Raw genomic sequence first — 22,383 nt, 5'->3', positions numbered from 1 at the left:
GTGTGTCACTGATGCAAGAGAGGTAGATTGAAAGTGAGCTTTGAAGTGTCCTGGGGGCTCATCTGTACACGCATCCGTCTCAGGGTCAGTCACCAAACAACAGGTGTCGCTAATTCGGAGTTTAGGATAAGCATGGAAACTAGTAACTTTAGTGTCTTCAATTCGAACACGGGGAGGGGGCCGGATAACAGAACGAAATCCATCAGACACACCAGGGAGAGGGCAGCCGAGTCCCGACCGTCCCCTCACAGCCTCGCTCCCCCAGCCTGTCTGTTCACGCACAGACCGGACCCACGGCTGGGCCACCTCCACCCCCACTCCTTCCCCACTCCAGGGGCAAGACTCCGCCTGGGCTGAAGGTGTGTCATTTGCTTCCTCAGGCCATCGCGGAGTCACGGGGCCAGGTCACGCCTGCCCACAGCTGCCGGCCTTCGCATCCCCGGGCACCGAGGTCTGAAAGTCGAGCCGGCTGGACCAGCCGAGCCCCTGGAGGACATGGCTGGGCCGCGGCAGATGAAAACTTCCTTCCTCTCCGGGCAGCGGCGGCCCAGCCCGGCGCGCGCCCGCCCCGCCCTGGCTCCCGCCCGGACTGCGGCCGCAGGGGGCCCGGAGGAGGGACGCTCTCCCCCGGGCCCCGGGCCCCGCTTCTCGGCAGGCCGGGCCCTCGGGCTCCCGCGGGGCCCGGCTGCCCCTCCCCCGCAGAGGCGGGGCCGTGGGACCGAGGCACCAGCTGCTCTCAGTTGCTCTGCTCCCGACGAGGGGAAAGAGGGAGAGGAGAAAACCCGGGACGTGGACGCAAGGAGGGGGCGCGCTCGCAGATCCCCCGCCTCCGGGACCCGTGGACGGCGGCAGCCCCGGCCATGCAGACGCCCTAGCCCGGCTCGCGGCATGGGCGACGGTGGCCGCAGTCCGTCCGCGGGCTGGAAGCCCTGGCCGGGCGGTCCTGCCCCGCGGCACGTGTGGGGCACGGACCCGCAGGCTCAGGACGCCGTGGGAGGCTCCCTTCCCCAGGCCCAGGCTGCCGCCGCCGCGGGTGAAAGCCCCAGGTCCGGGGGAGGTGGCGAGGCGCCGGCCCCCTGCCCGGGGCGCCCGCGGAGCGCTGAGGGCTCGGGCACGTGCACGCGGCCCAGGAGCGCCAGGCTCGGCAGGCATCGCGCGCTCCTCCAGACCAGCAGGAGCTGCCCGGCCCCGCCTGCCGCCCTGCCTCTCAAGGTAAGGAAGTGCGCGTGGCTGAATCCCTGAGACCCGAGCTCTTCCCAGAGAAGCGAGAGTGGAGAGAGGGGGCCGATGTGCCCGCAGGGCCCCCCGTTCCTCACGCTGGGGTCTCCTGTCCGCTGTGGGCCTGGCTCCTTCCTCTGTGCTCCTCCGCCACCGTCCCTGCACGAGCGGCTTATCGAGCGGAAGGAGAGAATGAATCGCTCCTTCCCAAGATTTGTGCCGGAGACTAGCGTCCTTTATGGGAAAGCGGAGAGGGAGGTTGGAGGCGGTACACGGACACTTGTTGAGTGAGCCCTGTGCTGTGCCAGCCCTTATGCTGGGTGTTAATTTGCATAGCCACCCGAAAAACAAAGGCTCCCATCCCCAACTTCAGATGAAGGAATTGGGAAGTGATTAGGCAAAAATCCTCCTCTTCCTCCCCAAAAGGAAAGGTCAGAAGCAAAACCTGTTCTCCGGAATGGGCGAGGGGGACTTGGGGAGGCTTCGGTGGGTCTTGTCGAGGCTTCCAGAACTGGAGTGCAGTCTTGGAACACAGCCCCATCTGTACCCAGTGGACCACCTTCCACCCCTGCCGGCAGGTCAGATGTTCTTCCTGGGCGTCAGCCTCCAGGCCCTGCTTCCCTTCCCACCAGAAGGGAAAGGGTAGCACCGGCTGGTTTCCAGCGTCTCTCCCAGCTCCAGTCGTGGCCAAGCCTACTCTTTGCTCTTCGCGTCTTATTCTCTGCATCTGCACTCAGCCTCCTCACCGGGCTGGTGCTTGAGCCCAGCCTCCCCTCTCCACCCAGCTCAGGTGTACTGATCCCAAAATGGGTGGACAAAATTAAAAATGATGCTTTTGTTTTCTCTTTCCCGATAGCACGGACATCTTGCTATATACTTTGTCCATATACAGGCGATGAGGGTGAGGGAGGGGTTGGTGGGATGGATGGAGGAGGGGCCTCTTGCTGGACTGTGTGGAAGGTCCACATGGAGGGACGCTTGGGGAGGTCACCAGAGGAATGGATGAAATTCACAGCATCGGGAGAGGGGCCTCCCAGAGGTGTGGACGTGAAGCTGCTTCAGCTGGAGCCTGTGCCTCCCTCCCGCGTGCCTCTACACCCTCCTTCCTGCCCCTTTCCCCGTAACAGGCAGCCCTTACAGCCACAGTCGAGAATCAGGGAGAAAAGAGGAGCTCAAGTTCTCTTAGGAGGGAAACTCTTGGAAGAAGAGACATGCTAGCATGCTTCCTTAAGAAATGGTTTACATTCCATCCTAGTCCTTGTATCTTGCGTTTCCTACAGGGATTTAAGAGGAATGACATATCCGTGCGTCAGAGCCCAGTCTCTGAATGTGGGGTCACACGGTAGTTGTTTGTGTACTTTAATGCTGCTCTGATGACTTGAAAACTCCATCCGCTGTTGCCAGTCCTCTAGGGAGAGGCGCTGTGGGGCTTGCTCCAAGTGGGTAGATTTCTGCCTATCTGCCCCATTTAGCCACTTTTGCTAATGGGTCCCCAGACATCTGCCCCATCTAAAGCAAGGATGGTAAGATTCCTGGCTAAAAACCTGGAAACCCCAGCTTCAACTCCTAACCTTGAGCAAACCACCAGAGCTCTCAGTTTTCCCATCAGAAAGCCCTGAGGATGCCACCTGCCCTGCAGTCGCCACGGGGCCAGTGAGGGTCCCTCAGTAGCCCTATCTTAGGGGAGAGAAGAGAAGCAAAGTCAGTGGGACAGCAGGTAGGACCGGGAAGCATGGAGTTAGAGGGGTCAGTGTGGGGGCTATGGGGTCAGGGGAGAAAGCAGGGCTAAACTTAACCTTGACCATGCTGGTCAGACTGTGTGACGCTCTCTGCCATGGCGAAGAGGGAGTTGGGAAGTCAGCACCTTCAGAACCACAAGTCCCTCAGGTGGCTCATGGCTGTTATTAGCCGGGTGACCCCTGCCGGGCCTTGGGCGTTAGAGAGAGGAAGAAATCAGCAAACAGAGGTTTCCATCCGCCGGGCCCTGGGCACATGACGGTTTCCCTGGGTCTGATAGGTTGGTTCTCAAGCATCACGCTGTCCTTGCATGAGTTGGAACTTAGCTGTGTGAGTCACCAGAAAGTGACAGCAGACGGGTTAAAAATGTCTTCTGTGAACTATCAGTGAAGAGGCCTTTCGCTCAACACACTCATACAAATGTGATTATTTACTACATTTATTAAAGTGAAATAGTGCTTATGTGGAAGCAAAATCTATTCCTACATGTGTATCATAGGATGGAGGTCCTTGTGTCAACTTCCCAAGCAAAAAAGTCTGGATCCTAAGTGTAGACTTTCTTCTCCAAATGGCTAAATTTACTCCCTTCTTGTTGAAACAAATGGGGTCCAGAGTGCACATTGCTGATGTATCCAAGTATCACAAGGAGAGGGTGCAGCAATCGCTTAGTTCTTCGTCCAAACCACGACTAGGCTTCAGTGAAAACTACAGCTCTCTGTGCCCTACAGAGAGCTTCCAAAGCATGATTCCTTCTTATCAGAACCTCACAGCTCTGTGAGGTTATACATTATCATTGTGCCCACTTTGTGGATGAGGACACAGATGCTTGAGGACAGTCAGTGACTTGCTGCGTCCCGAGGCCAGGATGCAGCAGCTTGGACAGAGCTCCTGTGGTCCATGCAGAGGCTGGAGCTCTGTTCTCACTGCCTTCTGAGAGGGCGAGGCTTCCTCGGAAGGCAGCCCACCAGCCCCGGGACTGGGGTCCTGTAAGCACTCCTGGGACATGGGAGAAGGGGCTTCAGGACTATCAGGTCTAGTGACCTAGCCTTGCTGATATGTGACTTGAGTTTGGGGCTAAAGATACAAAGACACAGAAAACAGACACAAATCAAACGAGAGGGGAAAAAAGCTTTCTCTGCAATCATTTTGGGAATTTTCCATTTTTTAAACTAAGTCTTCCTATCTTACATATTTTATGTTTTGAAATTACAATGACTTTGGGTGTGTAAATGTCATTAGAAAGACTTCCCTGGTGGTCTAGTGGTAAAGAATCCGCCTTCCAGTGCAGGGGACGCGGGTTCGATCCCTGGTCAGGGAGCTAGGATCCCACGTGCCGCGGGGCAACTAAGCCCACGCGCCATAACTACTGAGCTCGCGTACCTCAGCGAGAGAGCTCACGTGCTGCAAACTACAGAGCCCATGCACCTTGGAGGCCACGTGTACGCCACAGCTAGAGAAGAGAAAACCCGCACACCACAACTAGAGAAGACCGCGCGCTGCAACAAAAGAGCCCGCATGCCTCAACGAATATCCCGCGTGCCACAGCTAAGACCCGAAGCAGCCAGAAAAAAAAAAAAGAGCCAATTCACAGCTTCCCTTCCCAAGAAAGCAACTTAAAAAAAAAAAAGAAAAAAAGAAAAGAAAATTAGCAGTAAGTAATATTAAAAATTCCCCCCAAATGCCATTTCTACAAACCCACCTGTAGCTTTAAATTTCCCAAGGGTTTTACCTCTCTATTTTGGTCTTGCTCTTCTCTTCCTCTCTCATCTCAAAAAGCAATTAGCTTTTTGAGTTTTCATCACCAGTTGCTAGGAGCGTTCAGGGTTTAGAAGGCAGAGCGAGAATAAGCAGGGCAGAAAGGGCCTCCCTGGAGGCTGGGGGCGGGGGCACAGGGCCGGGGGTGGAGGGGGTGGGGGGGGAGAGGGGGCAGTTATTCCCTGAGGTGCTGAGGGGAAGGGGGGGGTCCATTTGTACACAGCAGATCAGAGAGAATAGCTTTAACCCTCTGTGTCTTGGATTGTTTTGCCTTAAAATAAAACCAGGGTCTGAAATATGTCTGTAAAGTGGATCAGTTTTTGATAGAAAGATTTTATTTAGAGAAAAGGTCGCTGGCACTGGGATTCAGGAGATGAAATGAAGCTCTGGTTCTGCCAGCCAACTAGCTAAGCACCCTGACGACTCACTGAGCAAAGCGAGGTTACCCTGTCTGACCTCTGAGGTCTTTCCAGCTCTGACCTTCTAGGATAAGTATGAATCTTCGAATCCAGAAAGGGAAAGAAACTGTTTAATGAAATAAAAGTATGAAAATAATTTAATTTCATCTACCTCTGCTTGTCTCTAAAAATTAATTATTTTGTCAAACGGCTCCAGGGCAGGGAAGCTACCCTCAGGGGGCTTGCATCTCTCAGGGGATATGGGATTTCAGCAGGAGCTGGGATGTTCTCTCCAGGATCAGCACTGAACAATCAGTTGAATGAATGAAGCTTGGAAGGGGGTTAACATCCAGTGATATGAGTCAGTGCCATCTTTGGGCAGTAACACAAATGCCCACCACAAAATTTTAGGGCCACAATTGTTTGCCGTCTATTCCCTGAAGGCTGATATTTCTTTCTCTGACCATATTCGAGCTGAATGAAGTTCTCTTCTGAAGTTCAGTACTGACCCCCAGGTACACCTAACCCCCAGGAGGAGGTCATTGATCTCATCTGGAGTAAATGCTTAATTTCTCAAGCCTATTTGACTTTTCTGGCCTGTTGTGAGTTTAGAAACTGTTCTGCTCATAGAATGATAAAACTCTAGGTATTTCTGTCATTATATTAATCATTCTTGGTGAGCAATTTAGAATTTTTAAAAGAAGCTAGAACAAAGAGAGAGTTTGCACAAATGCCGTATAGTAATTTGAACAGTGATGTAGATACACGTGCAGTGGTATCCCTTTTAAAGGATTTTGGTATTTAGAAGACAGTGTTGATCAGATTCAAAAGCTTATCTTTAGTCTGTTTTACACTGCATTGGTTTTGACACAGATGTCTTGATTTATTATTTGAGTAAATAAAACCTGAGGTAGCAGAGTTTCAACTCTTTTTCATCTTGTGGTTTGCCTTGGTGTTCCCATGACAACGTTCTCTCACTCTTTTTCTCTCCTTACCCTTTCCTTTGACGTTCACACAGATGTTCCTGTGGTCACTGTGCAGGAGTCGCCCTCATGGCCCCATCTCACCTCCACACCTTGATGGGAGAAGAGGGCGGAGAGCACACATTGCCCCTGAGACTTGTAGAAACTATTCGGGGTGGGAGTTGAGACCCAGGTCTGGCCCCCACTTTGGTTCAAGTTAGCTGAGTAAGGCCGACCCCCTCACGCTGGGTCTAAACTTCTCATCTGAAATGTGAAAAGATCAGACTGTGGTTTCCTTCCCACTAGCTCAAGATTCTAAATTCTTGCCAATCCATTTGCACCTGTGTTTGTGAAAACTCTACCAAAGCTACAGCTTTTGATGACAAATCTCTAAAAATCCATCATATTTAGAAGTCACTACTGTTGGGAAACTCCTTTATTGGTAAAATTAGATACCTCTCCAGTATCCAGAGGTTAAGAAGGAACCAAAATACATTTTTAAACAATTTACGCCAATATATACCCAATTTTCTAATCTCAAGTGTTAAATTTTTCTCTACAAAATATTGGTATGGCACGAGTTAAGTATTAGGTTTGCCCTGAGAGATTTGGAAAAAATACTGAATTGAGTTTTTTATAACTCTACGAAAAGGAGTTGTGTTTTGTTATTCTCCCATATTAAAAGGAAATACATTCGCTGAAAGGGATTTCTTTGTGTTTTTAGTCCCGTGAATTAATTACTCAGCAGAGGGAGTATTGGAAATCGATTCCGGAATTAAGGCCCGGAATGAAGAAGAGGCTTGTCCGCACTCAGCCAGTTGGAATCAGTTCCAACAGTTGCCTCAGTTTAACTTTCAAGTTTTGTGCCCTTGAACAAAAGTGTTCTATCACTTGTAGATTAGTTAGGATTCTTGGTTGTGTATGATAGAAACCCGCAAGGCTACTTAACCCCAATGAGGGGCATTCATTATGAGGAGAACCCTTGCCTGTAAGTGTTGGGTGTGTAGAACCAAGGGCGGGGGTGCAGCTGCGTCAGGATCACCTGGCATGAGGGCTCCAGAGCATCCAGTTCTCTTTTTTGTTTCTTTTTTTAATTTTTGGCTGCGTTGGGTCTTCGATGCCGCGCATGGACTTTCTCTAGTTGCGGCGAGTGGGGGCTACTCTTCGTTGTGGTGCGTAGGCTTCTCACTGCGGTGGCTTCTCTTGTTGTGGAGCACCGGCTCTATGGGCGCGCAGGCTCAGTAGCTATGGCGCACAGGCTTAGCTGCTCCGCGGCATGTGGGATCTTGCCGGACCAGGGCTCGAGCCCGTGTCCCCTGCATTGGCAGGCGGATTCTTAACCACTGCGCCACCAGAGAAGCCCCAGGTCTCTCTTTTCAACTCAACTGTTGCTCTCTGACCTTCTCAGCACTTTTCTCTGAATGATTTTTTCTCTTTTTGCACATCTGCTTCCCCTACTCCAGGGGAAGGACTATGGTCACCCACAATTGCCAGATTTATATCTCCTCTCCTTAAAGACTGGGATTCCTCAGACCTGCTTCCCAATCCCCCTGCGAAGAGGCTTCTTGGTCCATTGCAGGTTGGGGGTTGGTGCCCACCCAACCTACTATGGTGGGGACAGCTCATATGGTGCTATCAGCTCTACTGAGAGCCCAAAGGTGGTTATAACCATGTAAACCTGTGTGAGGGACAGGTCCTAGAAGTTGATGGGACATGGAGAGAAGGGGGCAGGTGTGGACGGCCAACCCAACAGATGACAAAGACACTTTCAGGGAGTTTCACGTAAAATTTATAAAGTCACTGCTTTGGGGCTTCCCTGGGGGCGCAGCAGTTGCGCGTCCGCCTGCCGATGCAGGGGAACTGGGTTCGCGCCCCGGTCTGGGAGGATCCCACATGCCGCGGAGCGGTTGGGCCCGTGAGCCATGGCCGCTGAGCCTGCGCGTCCGGAGCCTGTCCTCCGCAACGGGAAAGGCCGCAGCAGAGGGAGGCCCGCATACCACAAAAAAAAAAAAAAAAAAAAAAAGAAAGTCACTGCTTTGTATAAATGTCCTATCTGAGCCCTCTCTGATTTTAGGGAAGCCAGTTTTTATAGCTCTTAACGAGATTTTTTTAAAAAGCATCCCTGAACAAGCAATGTATTAGAATCAAATTATTGCCTGATATGACTTATAAATAGATTTGCTTCCAGACTCTGCTACTGGGCAGAATATGGTAAGTTTTCTCTTTCAAAGACTTTTTTCCTTGTAGATTTTGAGAGACTGTAATATGCTACATGATTTGCATAAATATAAGTCCTTCGGTGAAAGCAGGGTTCTGCAGCCCTTTGGGTTCTACATGTGATCTGTTCAACATTACAGCCACTCCCTGGGCTACTCACAGTATCCGAGAAGTCAGGACAGTGAGGAGAAGCCATGTTCCTTGCACTGAAGCGTATCAGTGAAAACACGAGATGGGCAAAGGAAAGAACCCTGGCTCCACAGTGGCACCACTGCTGGGCCACTGCAGCCTGCTTCGTGAGGAAGTTCGCTCTCCTTCGTTCTAAAGGAATCAGCAGCTGTGGCTCTTTTTCGGCTGCCCTTTGTGTTGTGCACATATCCTGTGATTATATTTAGTCAATTTTAACTGTTTGGAATTTAACTTTCAATTTTCAGGATGTGTGATTTTGTATTCACCTTTCAATTACCAAGTCCAGCAGATCGTGAGCTAAAAGGCTGCAGGACTCCACTTACAATGTTCTGTCACTCGAAAATTCCATTTTATCTGCAAGAAGCTTGGTTACTCTTGACTGAGTTCTCAATCTGATTGTATGATGAAGTAACAGTTACAATGTCACTCTATCCATCTCATGCCATAAGCAGAGAGATCTCAATCTTCTTCCATAAAGGATTTAAAGTGCCCTACAACTATAGCACAAATAATAAAAATAATGGTGAAGGTAAATAGGAATAAAGAATCAGTTCTAGGAAAATATGAATAAGTGTCAAGATGAAGAAAAGATCAGGTCAAGATCAGGAAAAGAACCCAAAAGAACATGCCATGAAGGCCAACAGAGCCGGTATGTTTGAAAGTCACATTTGGCTGTGTGCTTTCTAGCTGCTCAAGGCAAAAGAGACATGGTTAGCTACACAGTTCTAACTGTGAGAAGGGACGGACCGAGGGAGGGAGGGAGGGAGGAAGAGGTCCTCTAACATGTTCCACAGAAATCAATTCTCTTAGAAAACCGAATTTTGCTTTGCCCTTTAAAATAACAGTAAAAATAGCATTTTGGATAAAAACTTTTCGAAGGAGGACTTAACATTTACTATTTCCCTGTTTCCTTAGATACGTATACATATATACAACATACCTTAATTTTCTTGATAACTTAAGCAATTACTGTCACTGCAGTATTGCTTGCTGGCAACTTTAGATCTGTGAGACTATTTGCTTCTACACTTAATGCCCCAAATACTCTGTTTTCTCAGTTCTTTTTGCTTTTCAGTAACTTTTTAGTTTTCTCCATGCTGGCCTATCCCTTCTTGCTGCTATTATTGCGTCTACCTCTAATACACTTCTTTTAATCTACCACAGGCCAGGAAATTAGACAGATTTGTTTAAATTGTAAGGCAAGTTTGTTAATTGCGTAAAGTAAAAGTTGAGTGGCTCATCTAGCAGAAGGACTGAGTGGGCTCATCCAGCGGAAGGTTTGAGTGGCTCATCTGGCAGAAGATCTCACAAGTTTTAGAAAGGATTTTTTTTCCTCCGATTTTTTTTTTTTCGCGGTACGCGGGCCTCTCACTGTTGTGGCCTCTCCCGTTGCGGAGCACAGGCTCCGGACGCGCAGGCTCAGCGGCCATGGCTCACGGGCCCAGCCGCTCCGCGGCATGTGGGATCTTAGTTCCCTGACCAGGGATCGAGCCCACGTCCCCTGCATTGTAAGGCGGAGTCTCTACCACTGGACCACCAGGGAAGTCCCCTCCTTTTACTTTTAAAGGCGTATTTCTGGAGTATGTTGCCCAGAGCTAGGGAAGAGGCTGTATGGCTGAGGAAATGTTCTCGCCCAGAAATAAGCAAAACGACACTGAAAGCTTCTACAAATTAAGAAATAACGATTGAAGGTCCAGGTGGGTAGGAGAAATTCAGGCACTGTTTAGACACAAAGGATTTCTGACAATGATAAGAAAAAACTGGCAACAGGAAAAAAGTGGTTCCCGCTGCTATACACTCACAGCTTAATTTAAAAAGAAAGAAAAGCAATGGAACAAAATTGATTTTTACCAGCTACAGAATATTTTACACAACCAGAGAAGAAATGAATTAGTGCCACCCCGCCCATACAATTTTGGTTAGAATCCCATTTTGCCAACAAAGCACAGGTACATTAATTATTTTAAATATTCCGGATGGCTGCTTAGCCTTAAGGTTCTATAGTAAAGGTCAAGCAAGGGTGGAGAAGACAAGGCCACCAAAGAACACGGCTAAACCCTGCTTTTTCCGGACGCGCAGGCTCAGCGGCCATGGCTCACGGGCCCAGCCGCTCCGCGGCATGTGGGATCTTCCCGGACCGGGGCACGAACCCGCGTCCCCTGCATCGTCAGGCGGACTCGCAACCACTGCGCCACCAGGGAAGTCCCTCTTCTGGTTTTGTGTGTTCAGAGATGATACTGTTGCTTTCTGTGAGTATGGCCATGCTAGGGATGGATGAATAAAGGTGCTGAACAAATAACTTCTGGATTCATTCATTCAGTAAGTATTTCTTGACCACCAGCTATGTGAGGAGCAATGTTCCAGGCACGGGTGGTACAGCAGTGAGTTGACGAAGTCCTTGCTCCTACAGGGAATGATGAACAGGCAAACAACACACGGGCATAGGACTTCAGATGGCCACAAGAGCTTGGAAGAAAATAAAACAAGGGGTGATGAGGGGAGGGTGCTCGAATGAGTGGTTTAGTTTGTGTGATGACAGAAGGTGACCTCAGAGTTAAGCCTTGAGTGACAGACAGGAGGCAGCCACGAGAAGGTCAGGGAGGGAAGGTTCTAGGCAGGGTTAGCAGAAGAGTCCCCTGTGCCTGCAGGGTCACTGGGGAGCATAAGTTACTGTGAGGCTTACTCAGAGCTATAGGCAGGGCCAGATCACACAGGGCCTCTTAGTTTTCGCTAAGGAGTTTGAAATTTATTCTAAGTACAGTGGGGAGCCTTTGGAGAGTTTTAAGCAGGAGAGAAACACAGAAATTAAGGGAAGGGTGGGTGTGTTTTTGAAGCGACCTCCCTACAGTTACTCTGCAGGTTACAGGTTTGAATCTGCCTCCCATTTCCTAATTTTGTCAAAGAAGCCTTGAGGCACACAGCTTAACCCCCTCTGAACACCGGGGGCTCTAATTTTCTTCAGGGTCCTTTAGTTCTGAAATGTAGAGGTTTGATGAGGTCCTGCGGACACAGACAGGTGAAGGGGGAGAAAACTCCAGTTACTTAAGGATTTGACATTTCCCCAGATGAAGCTGTGTTCTCATGATAGACAATAGAGTAGATCTTTTCCATATTTGTAACATCAAAAAGTTAAACTTACTGCAGTGCATAGAATTTATGATTTAAATAGAAAAACTCCCCCCCCCCTTTTTGAGCATTACAAAATGCATTGCACGTAATAGGTGCTCCAGAAATATTTCTCAACTTTAGATTATGGCAAAACCACACTAAGTGACCTTCTCTTTTACCAGTTCCTTCTGTTCTCCCCTCAGGTGCTTTCATCCTTCCGATTCACATCTGTAGGCAGTGAACTGTGAGGCCATCCACGCCAGGGACTTGGCAAGAAAGGGGTGGTTGGCACTCTTGGAGTCCCTCCAAAGTAGAATAGAATTTTGAACTATCTTTGGGGTCATAAATTTAGCCTAGTGGTGTTTCTATGAAAATGTATTTCTCTTGTGGCTTAGACTAATATTTAAGGAGTTCCTGGGTGGCCCCATAGCCAAAGAATTACAGTAGTATTTCTGGCTGAGCTTGGTGACCTAGTTTTCTGGATCTGCTTTGTGAATAATCTTTATGAATAATGACCCCCAATAGCAGTAACTATTCTCCTAATGAACCAGCTTTACTCCATGCTTGAAACAACCTCTAAAATAAATTTTTTCTATTTAAATAAATCAGTCTACTTTTCATGCCATTTTAGAAAGCTCATGGCAAAACTCTTTCCCTTCTCATCCTCGATCTGTTTTACTAAATGAGCTTTTCCTTATAGTTCTCTGCAAACTGCTCTCCTACCACCTTTATGCTGTTTTGTGAGCCACTGAGGACCGGCTGCCTTTGTTTATTGTGTCGTCTTGTTCGCAGCTTCTGGAGCCCTTTGAGAAAAAAGCATCACATGAATCCAGTTAGAAGTAATGGCAGGAATTACACTGTTGACTACCTGTAAGTTACATTAAGCATTATTAAATGTTTCTGTAGGTCCTTTATGAAGGACAAAACAGAGGCAGGCGGAAGATTCTTGTTCTGCTTTCTACAAGCTTAACATTTGTGGTAGACAAACATATATGCAAAGAGGCATTTTTAGACATATATATGCAAGAAACATCAGCAGAATAAAGATAAAGGTGTACTACTTTATGTAATAATCAGTGTAGGCCTGCAGTGTGGTGATTTAGTCAGGAGAAGATTCTTCATGGAAATAGGCCATCTGGGTGAAGAGAGGAAAGCTTGGATTGATAGAATGTAGAGAGGGTTTGAGTTTGTGGTTTCTCCTGAGTTCATGTGTGAATTTCATGATTCATCATGAAGGAACGTAACAACTATGTGGTCACATATTTAGAGGGTGAATGTTTTTCAAACTGAAAAAAATTAAGGTTTCTGGCTTGTTATCGTTTATTCGAAAGTATAAAAAATAAATTTAAATTAGTCAACTACATTTACTGAAAAGAATAAAATATCATGAGAGAAGCACACATTCCAGGATTTTAAAATAAGCATAATTTAATGCAACACTGGAGAATTTGAAACCAAGACCAGAAAATCTGGACAGAGTGCCATGTCTGTGCATTAGAGAGTGGTGGCTCCATACCGGAACTGGCCGGTTTCCTTTCCCAGGTGGCAGGCGATGATGGCAACTGAACAGGGCTGCTTTGGGAGGCGTTGCTAAGAGACGCAGAGATGCAGGAAAGGGCCCTGCATGCCGGACCAGTCAGTGAATCAGAAGCTGTTTCTCGCAGGAAGCAGGGGAGGCGGATTGACTCTGGGACGATTCTGTGAATGAGCAAATGTGCAGGGACTGTATCTTGCTGTAGACACGAAGGATCCTGCTGTTTGGACAGCAAATCGAAGCAGGTCGTCCAGGCTGGGAGCAGGCCCCTGTGACTCCTGAACAAAAATGACGTTTAGAAATCTGTGACGCTAACAACATGTCGGTTCACAACAGTAACGTGTAGATTGGCTTTCCTGCCTCTTTCCCGCCCAGACGGAATCGTTACGATTATTAAGACCTCTGAGGCCTCTTAATCACGAAGACCAGCCCAAGAACTTGAAGCACTCATTTCCCTCCCTTCACAACCTCACTGGGCCTCACGCTGCTGGTGAAACAGTCTTTGCCTTCTGTTAAGGGCAGGAAAAAGACAAAATAAGTTATTCCTGACTGTAGCAGGCATCAGAATCCATCAACATGCTCAGAGAGAGGGCCATTTCTTTCTTTTGTTAAAATCACATTAAAAGCTAGCTGCAAACCTCAGCTATTGTTCCTCAGCTATGCTCAGGGCTCCCTGTCTGCTAACTTTGGGCCAAGGATCCAGAAAGGTCATGACAGGAGAAGTTAATGAAGTCTTGCCCTCACATCTGTCCTTCAACACGTGGTCAGCATGAGCACAGCCTTGAAGAGCTGCCCCAGGGCCCCGACTCTGGTGAGAGGCCGGCTCTGCCTGCCCCTTCCTCCAGGGTGGCCTTGGTGAGTTACTTAATCTCTCTGTGTCTCAGTTTCTTCATCTGTAAAACAGAGGTTAAATGAGGACCTGCCTGATAGAAAATAAGGATTAAGTGTGTACTAACATTTAAAGTACTTGGAACCATGCCTGGCATGGAGTTTGCAGATGCCGGGGGACCCCTGCTGGAATTAGCTCTGTGTCTGCTGGAACTTTCCCCAAACTGCGTCCCACCCCAGGCCCTGTGCTGCTTCTGTGCCCCAGGCTGGGGGCTGGACCCTGCACTTCTGGAAGAATGACAGCACAGAAGTAGGGGGTGGGGTCTTCCTTCTGAATGCCTGAATACCCTCCCCTATCTCCACCCATAAAGATGAGGGCTATATTTTCTTTGTTTAATCATAAATTCTGTTATATATACGCTTAATATCTGAATTCACTATGATTTCATCACCCACTATCCAGAACTGATGGGACCTTGAGAAACAGAAAATTGTTTAAGCTTAGAAATGTAGGAAAGCAAAAGAGCTCTCTGTAGTTGGAAGAGTAAAGCCATGTGCCTCAGGGTCCTGAAGACAAGGTTAGCGAGTGGGAGGTAAGATAGCAAAGCCTGAAAAACCCTGTCCAACAGCTTCGTTGCGCCACTTCATAACCACGATGGCCTCCACTTAATTCCCGCCCCCTTTCCCCTGCTTAAAACTCCCCAGCCCTCACCCGTGCCCCCCAGGAGTCACAGGATTCTCTTTCTGCCCCTTTCCAGGCACAAGCATCCTCTCCTCCTCTCCCCAGACACGTGTTACCGCTCTTCAGTGTGTCTAACTGAAGGGAAGGGTCCTGAGGAGACCTGTGCTCCTGACACAGAAACCTCCGTGGGCACAAGTGTGTGTTAATAAAGTATCCTGCCACTCAAAATGTTTTGAAGAGGTTTTTATTGTTAGACCACATTCTAAAAGTAAAACACTTAAGCCAGGTGTACCTAGAGTTAAAAAGAGAGTTAAAGAAAACTTGGATTTTACAAAAACGTATTGGATAAAACTCTAGTGGTTCTCTGGGTTTAAGTTTGCTTCGTTAGTTCCAGTGTCCTTTTTATTTATTTTTTTAAGGAGGGTATACCAACCTTTATTCATACTTGGGTTCAGGTTCAGAGGTATCTCAGAATATATAGCAAAGCAGGAAAAAGCACAGATTCTGGGATCAAGTCTTAAATTCCAAAGCAAGCATATTAACTGTGTTACAACAGGCAAATGTTACCCACAGTTTCTTCGGTAAAATGGGGGGAGCATCACCCCAGCTTCCAGCATCTGGTACAGCTGCCTCCCCTCCCACCTCAGCTCCCTCACGGGCAGCCCGGCTGAGAGAGCACAGCTCTGCAGGTCTCAGCTCTGCTGGTCAGGCTGGGACTTGGTGAGTCACTGAGACTCTGAAGTAGCCCCTCACCCCAGTGTTCACCAAAGGCAAATAGGGGCTCGTGAACTGGTACAAGGACCAAGTGAGAAAACCACACATAGGTGTTCACTAAATCTTAGTTATTATGAGTGAGTCTTGCCCAGGACAAGGATGGGGCCAGAGTGTCCAGCAGTGTCCAAAATGGGTGCTCAGGACAGTCTATTGGGTATAGAAAGAAAGAGGTGGTACTTCTTCTTATATTTTTATGTCTCATCTTTAACATTTTTATTTTGTGCTTTAAAATGTACAAGGTATATTAATATGAGAATATTAATGTATCAATCATAAATAAATATGTGTATTTGGGGGACAGATGCTCAAATGATTTTGCTGATGGTGTTGAGGGGAATGGTTTAAACATTGTGAGGCTTACCACACTCAGAACTGTTAAAAAACAAAATTCAACTTAGTAAATTTTAAAGATCTTAGTGGTTTTCTTCAATGATTCGTGAATCAGGCAGCATCCCATCTAAGCAGATAGAAAGGGGCTCCAAGGTGCTATACAAAATGAAAGACTTTTATAGGCCCAAGGGAGTGGGAGCAAGGAAGTTATACCAGCCAACAGTGGGGTGCTTGTGTCAGGTCACTTTCCCGTAGGGGCTGCAGGGGTCTATCAGGCAGACGACCTCACTAGTGCTGACCAGGTGATCCTGATGGATGGGTTTAAGACTCCATTCCTGGGAGAGGCTGAAACTGTAGTAAAGTTAAGCCTGGGTTTGGTGATGTGAAGCTCAGCAGAAGTAACTCCATCTGGGGCCTGTTGCCTTGTGTTTAACAGAACAAATATTCAAAACAAATATCTACATGACAATTTTGTCTAAGTCTTATGCCTCTTGTAGCTACCACGATTCATCCAAACTAGGGCTGGAGCACCTATTTTACTATGGCCTACTTCCGCTCCAAATTCCACCGTGCAGAGGTTTTTCCCGCACCACCAAGCAATTCTCAGACACCAGCTGGGTGTCCTACAGTTCACTTCAATTCTGACACTACCTACATGGAGATGGTGTCAGACCCCAGAGGGTAAGGGCTCAGTCCTGTAAAACTGCCCCTTCCCCCTCTTCAGATATCAGTTACAGGTCTAGACTGTCACTGGTGCTTCTCACCCACCAGCTACAGATGGGAGTTCCAGAGGGCCCCTCCTCAGGTTCAATTAACTTGCTCACGTGGGTCACAGAAATTAGAGAAGCATTCTTCTTACTAGATCGTCAGTTTATTATAAAGGAGATAACTCAGGAACATCCAGGTGGAAGAGATGCATAGGGGACCGTCTGGGGAAAGGGCACGGGGCTTCCATGATCTCTCTGGGCACCACTCCCCCGAATCTCCAGGTGTTCACCAACGTGGAAGCTCTCTGAACCCAGTCCTTTTGGGGGATTATGGTGGCTTCATTACACGGGTGTAATTGATTAATCATTGATTGAACTCAATCGCCAGCCCCTCTCCCTCCCTAGATGGGGGGGCAGGGAGGGACTGAAAGTTCCAACTCTGATGGAGAGAGAATAGGTTCCTCTGGCACCAGCCCCCTTCTTTAGGAGCCTCCCCCAAGTCACCTCAATAACATAACAAAAGACACCTCCTTGGATCTTATCTTAGGAAATTCCAAGGGTTTTAGGAGCCCTGGGCCAGAAACAGGACAAGACCAAAGACATATTTCTTACTATAAATCACGATATCACATATAGGCAATAGACCATTTCACTCCTAACCAGAATTCCATACAAATAGCTTTAAAGGATGAGATTTGGAGAAGGGTTGCCAAATTTAGCAAATAAAAATAGCAATATTTGGGACATACTTTTTAGTACAATTATTTGTTGTTTGTCTGAAATTCAGTCTTAAGCGGTATCCTGTATTTTGTCCAGCAACACTTGTTTGGAGTTGGGTCTGGTGTTGAAGACCCATTAGCTGAGAGACCTTGGGCAAATGACTTAGCTTTTCCGAGCCTCACTTTCTTTGTGCCCTCCGTTGCTGTGAGCGTCCTTTTTATAATGGATATCAGCACTTAGCATGGTTCCTGCACAAAGGAGATAAAGGTCTAAATTATAGGTATTATCATGATAGATGGCTCTGTTACTTGCAACTCAGATTCAAGAATTTACTATAAATCTTACCTCCTTTGCTTGAAGGTGGGATCCACATTTGCACAGACTTGCACTTAACGTGTGCACCGTTTGTTGAATTTTGCATAAGTACATCTTCTGCCCAAGCACTTCCACTGAGTCTGGTTGACTGGCTCTTGGCTGGCCCCCTCTTCCTATTCTCCTATTCCCTTTTCCTTCCCCGTAGGAAGAGTGAAGCTTTGTTTTCAAGTTGTTTCAAGCAGGCTAAGGCCTTGTGGAAACTGCTTCAATCAGTTTTTATAGGCCAGTAGGTCCCACAGAATGTATAAGATTTATCGTTCATATCAAATTGAAAAACTCTCCTGTGTAAATCTTTGAAACTACAGATGAAAATGAATGGCATTCACTGCAACCACTGTAAAGGTTTAATGACATTTGCATTCAAGCTGCTGAAAGTCAATGATTATGGATGCCGGGTGGCTATTCTTTTGCTGAGTTTAGACCGTTTAGAACAACTTGCCCAACGTTAGCTTGATATTAATTCAGGGTGTGTGAAATGTCCCCCTCAGCGCTGTGGGTTGGATATGATGGAAACTTAGACATTTCTATACGATTATGAAGCATAACAAGGGTTTGGAGGAGGGAACCCAGGACAGCGATAGGGGCGGTGGGAAAGACTTCCTAGAATGCTCACCCACCCAGACCATCCCCTGAGAGGAAGCAGCGGTGCCCAGGAGAGAGGGCCAGCGTGGTCCTCACACACAGCACGCCAGCTCCCGACGACGGTCTGTGTGTCGCTGCGCTGAGGCACTTCGCCCGCCTTCCACTTGCTGTCAAGAAGGAACATTAAAGTGAGAATTAAAGACTCTCTGAGTCTGACTTTATTTTTAAAAAGTCCCTGACCTTAGCCCCCCGCCATTTCAACTCTGCTATTACTAAGCATCCCCCTGGGCCACCGACTCTGCTCAGGTGTTCTGGGGCCTCTGCTAGGTAGGTCTCCCCCATATGCAGGCTGCAGAGGAGTCACAATCAGGGGACTGGGCCGTCAGTCCTGTATTCCCAGTGTGTGGGCAGATGAATTGGACTGAACTTTCAGGCATGTGGAGGACCATCCTCTTCCACATCATTATCAGAAAGCATTTCCCATGTGCCAAATGATGGAGGGGTTTTCCTTCGGACCCCCGGGTGTTCCACGTTGGGAAGCTAAAGGGAGGTATCTGCAGTGGACAGAAGAGACAGCATGCTGGGCACGCTGCTCCAGGCCAGCTAGACGATGCACAGGGCGCCGAGCTGATAAGCCCAACCATCACCTATTGGCTCACATGGGGGAGATCAGTCACCCAGCCGCAGCTGCTGCGGGTCCCTCCGGAGCAGCTCTTGCCTGCGTGGCCCTGGGGGCTGTGGTCCACTTCAGCATAAGACAGAGCTCCCACCCTGGGCCTTGAGCGTCACCCCTTGTCTGCACCATCCGATTGTATTTCCATCTTCTAGTTCCGTCTGCCCATTTTTGTGCAATTTCTTATCCCCTCACAAGTTATGATTCAAGCTTTTGAGCTCATAGAACACACTGTCAGAGTCCAAGGGCTTTCCTGGTGCTCTTTCTGTAGGAGGTGTTTTGGAGGATGCTGTGACTCTGGGTAAATGATGGCTTTCTGTTTCCTTATCTCTCACATGAAGCTTTGAATGAGATGGCTCTGGAGTTTCTTCCAACTTTCGTATTCTTTGAGCCTCTGAGATGGGGTAATAGGTATGAATACACTGTAAAGCAAAGAGGGGACAGAAAACTTAGGTACCACTAGTGTTATTATTATTTTTCTTCTGAATTATGTCTCAAACTGAGGTGTGGCACAGTACCAATTTCTCTCGATTCCTGGTTCTTACAGATTGACCAATTTTAAAAACTGATAATTGAATGTCTGCCCAAAGAACCCATTAGTTTTACAGCTTCAGCAATCAACTTTCACTCATTTAACAAGTATTCAGTTTCAGGCTCTGTGCTAGACACCAGGGAATTAAAAAAAAAAAAAAAAAAAAAAAAAAGACAGACCTGCCCTTGCGGTGTGTATAATCTAGCATCTAGCTGAGAAGACAGGCGTTGAATAGGTGATTAAAAGTATAACAAATGTTACAAGGAAGGTCAAGATGCTGTAGCAAAGTGTAGTGGGAGCACCCTACCTGGTCTGAGTGGGTAGGAAAAGCTTCCTGCCAGGAGGAACTCTCCAGGTTAATAATAAGAGCTAACATATATTGAGCCCGTTTTATATGTCATCATGTTATGTGCATTATTTCATTCAGTCTTCATAAGAACCCCATCAAGTAGGGTCTATTATTGTTTCTACTCACAGACAAAAGAAATCAAGGCACAAGCGGTGACAACCATGCCCTCACAGCTAGGTGGAGATAGCCCTGGATGTGGGTGCAGGAAGCTGTACCCCAGTCTCGGCTGACTGATAGGAAGGAAGCTGGACGAGCCAGGGGCAAAGGCTGGTGCAGGCCTTGTGCCACCTCGTGGGCTTCATGAGCTGATGCTGCAAGGAAGCTCCAACAGCCGCGTTGTCCGTTTGTCCTTCAGATAGTAACATGCTTCTGAAGGAACAGCTGCTTTCTAATTCAGGAAAGAGGCAGACGGAAGGATTCATACACAGTCAGAGGTTACTAGGGTCTGTGAGAAGTAAAATCTCCTTAAAGTAAAATTTCCTCAGAAGTGGGAGGGGTTGCATAATCTAATTTTCTAATAAGCCTTAAGTGAGAAAACTCTATAATGATTTTAATGCAGTTCCAACTGATATTCAATCAGGTGGCAATAATAGTAGATGTTCACTGTTTTAATGATAGAATGATTCTAGCCACAGCCACAAAGGCATTGATTCTAGCAGGTTATTTTTCTCCATTCTTGGAATCGCATGCTTAGGGGAAATGAAGAAATAATGAGGAAATATTATCACGGTGGGAGGAGGACTTTTCGTCGCGACACTGTGAGCGGTTCTACAGGGTTAACCTGGACATGTCGTGGCTCAGGACAACTTCACAACATTCAGGAGAAGGGTCTGCTGGGCCGCGTTTAGATTCCTCCAGTGTTATTAAAGCGTTTCCACCTTAACTTGAAAAGAAGCAATATAAGCATGACCATGTCCAGTACTACTTTATCTGGGTGCACACAAAAGCATCTTTAATTATTGGGAATTACATGCTATTAAAACTTAACTAGAGTTCTGCTACCTGGAGTTCTCAATGAACTTGAATTACTTTTTGTATTGTATGTAAGGCTTATGGGAAATTGCCAGATTATAACAGGTTAAAAGAAAAATAAAACCCAACTCAAACATTTTAAGTCGAATGAATCTCACGTTGATGGTGCACCTTAGGCCAGGATTCTGGGCACACCTGTTCTGCTACACTTGGTTTTGTGAACTTGGAAATCAGATGGGTGTGTCTGAGAGTCCTTCTCACGCTTACTGTTTCGTCTCCAGACGAGTTATTTCATTTTTCGGTGGTTCAATTCATTCATCTGCACAAAGGGGGTCCTAGTACCTGTCTCGCTGTAATGTGGGAAGAACAGAATGGGATCACATGGGTAAAGCAGAGGGCCACTCAGAACACGTGCTCAGGAAACAAATCATTGAAAACGATTTAGCCTGGGCCGCCACAGCATCACAAATCATCAAAGGAACGTTACTTACATTTGCTATTCTGTGCTAACTCTGACAAAAATTATGCCTTCATATTTTCAAAAGTTATTTTTGATAAAGACTTTTGAAAATATGAAGGCATATTAAAATTCATTTAATAATGAATTTTAATATTTTTAAAATTAAAATATTTTCTGGTTAACCCTTGGTAAGCTATAATTAAAGTCAGCTAACTAGAGTTCCCAATTTAAAAATATTCAGATTAATAAACACTTGATTTTACCTGTATTCAGAAACTACAATGTTTTATCTATAGAGAAATAGGAGTATCTCTCAGAGTTAATAGAACTGTCAGCTCTGATTTTAACAAAGTTTAAATACAGTGCCAGCCAGGAATTAGTGCTGTTTTTCTCTGCCTTTTAAAGCTAATTTGGAATCCTTCAAGTCTAACTGTCTCACACATGTTTTCTACTTGATGTCTTAGTTTTGTTTTTTGCTGAATACCTATTAGCATGTTTACTTTTGTAGGGCTAATAGACTTTTTTCTTGACTAATTTTGAATGGTAGCAAATTTTCTTTTCTCTTGCCTTTGGGGCAAAACAGATCAAATCAAATAAATATGACTTCTTGAAAAGGTTGATTTTTCAAAGGTGGGTCCTAACCTATGTATACAGTAATATCTATGTGAAATATAGGCTAATCTATCTTACTGGTCAATAAGGATTTTGATGTAATATAATGTTTCCCAAAAGTGTGGACCTTAGGTAGTAACACAATTTTACTATTTTTATTTTAAAAAGTTATGTATTTTAAAGAATATTTGTATATACCTTCTACTTACAGAAAATGATACTGGTTTGCCATTTATTGATAATAATTCTAAAGATTCCTTTTAAAACTATTTAAGTTAGGGACTTCCCCTGGTGGTCCAGTGATAAAGAATCCGCCTTCCAATGCAGGGGACGCGGGTTCAATTCCTGGTCGGGAACTAAGATCCCACATGCTGCGGAGCAACTAAGCCTGCACGCCACAACTACTGAGCTCACACGCCTCAACTAGAGAGAGAAAAACCCTACGCCACAACTAGAGAGAAGCCTGTGCGCTGCAATGAAAGATTTTGCGTGCTGCAACTAAGACCCGACACAGCCAAAAATAAATAAATAAATAGTAAATAAATCTTTAAAAAAAGCTAAGTTAAAAAACATTAGGGGGCTTCCCGGGTGGCGCAGTGGTTGAGAGTCCGCCTGCCGATGCAGGGGACGTGGGTTCGTGCCCCGGTCCGGGAAGATCCCACGTGCCGC

The 22,383-nt window shown here is 46.9% G+C and overlaps 1 protein-coding gene and 1 long non-coding RNA gene across 24 annotated transcripts in view; both read left to right on the top strand.

The window, feature by feature from the left end:
* PSD3 (pleckstrin and Sec7 domain containing 3) overlaps nt 1–22,383 on the top strand; it is a 706,021-nt gene that overhangs the window by 124,878 nt on the left and 558,760 nt on the right. For all 23 annotated transcript variants that reach the window (XM_055081025.1, XM_055081023.1, XM_055081027.1 and 20 more), the window contains one exon: nt 381–1,212. In XM_055081025.1, coding sequence (XP_054937000.1) covers nt 381–1,212 — 832 coding nt within the window. The remainder of the gene's footprint in view (nt 1–380; nt 1,213–22,383) is intronic.
* Nucleotides 9,253–15,426, top strand: LOC114484517 (uncharacterized). Its single transcript, XR_003677550.2, has 3 exons — nt 9,253–12,454; nt 13,127–13,973; nt 14,705–15,426. It is a non-coding gene; the product is annotated as an uncharacterized lncRNA (long non-coding RNA).

This window comes from Physeter macrocephalus, chromosome 20 (genome assembly GCF_002837175.3).
Source record: "Physeter macrocephalus isolate SW-GA chromosome 20, ASM283717v5, whole genome shotgun sequence".
NCBI classification, from domain to species: domain Eukaryota; kingdom Metazoa; phylum Chordata; class Mammalia; order Artiodactyla; family Physeteridae; genus Physeter; species Physeter macrocephalus.
Note: the sequence above shows the minus strand (reverse complement) of the source record. Positions and strands in the feature narration are given on the sequence as shown.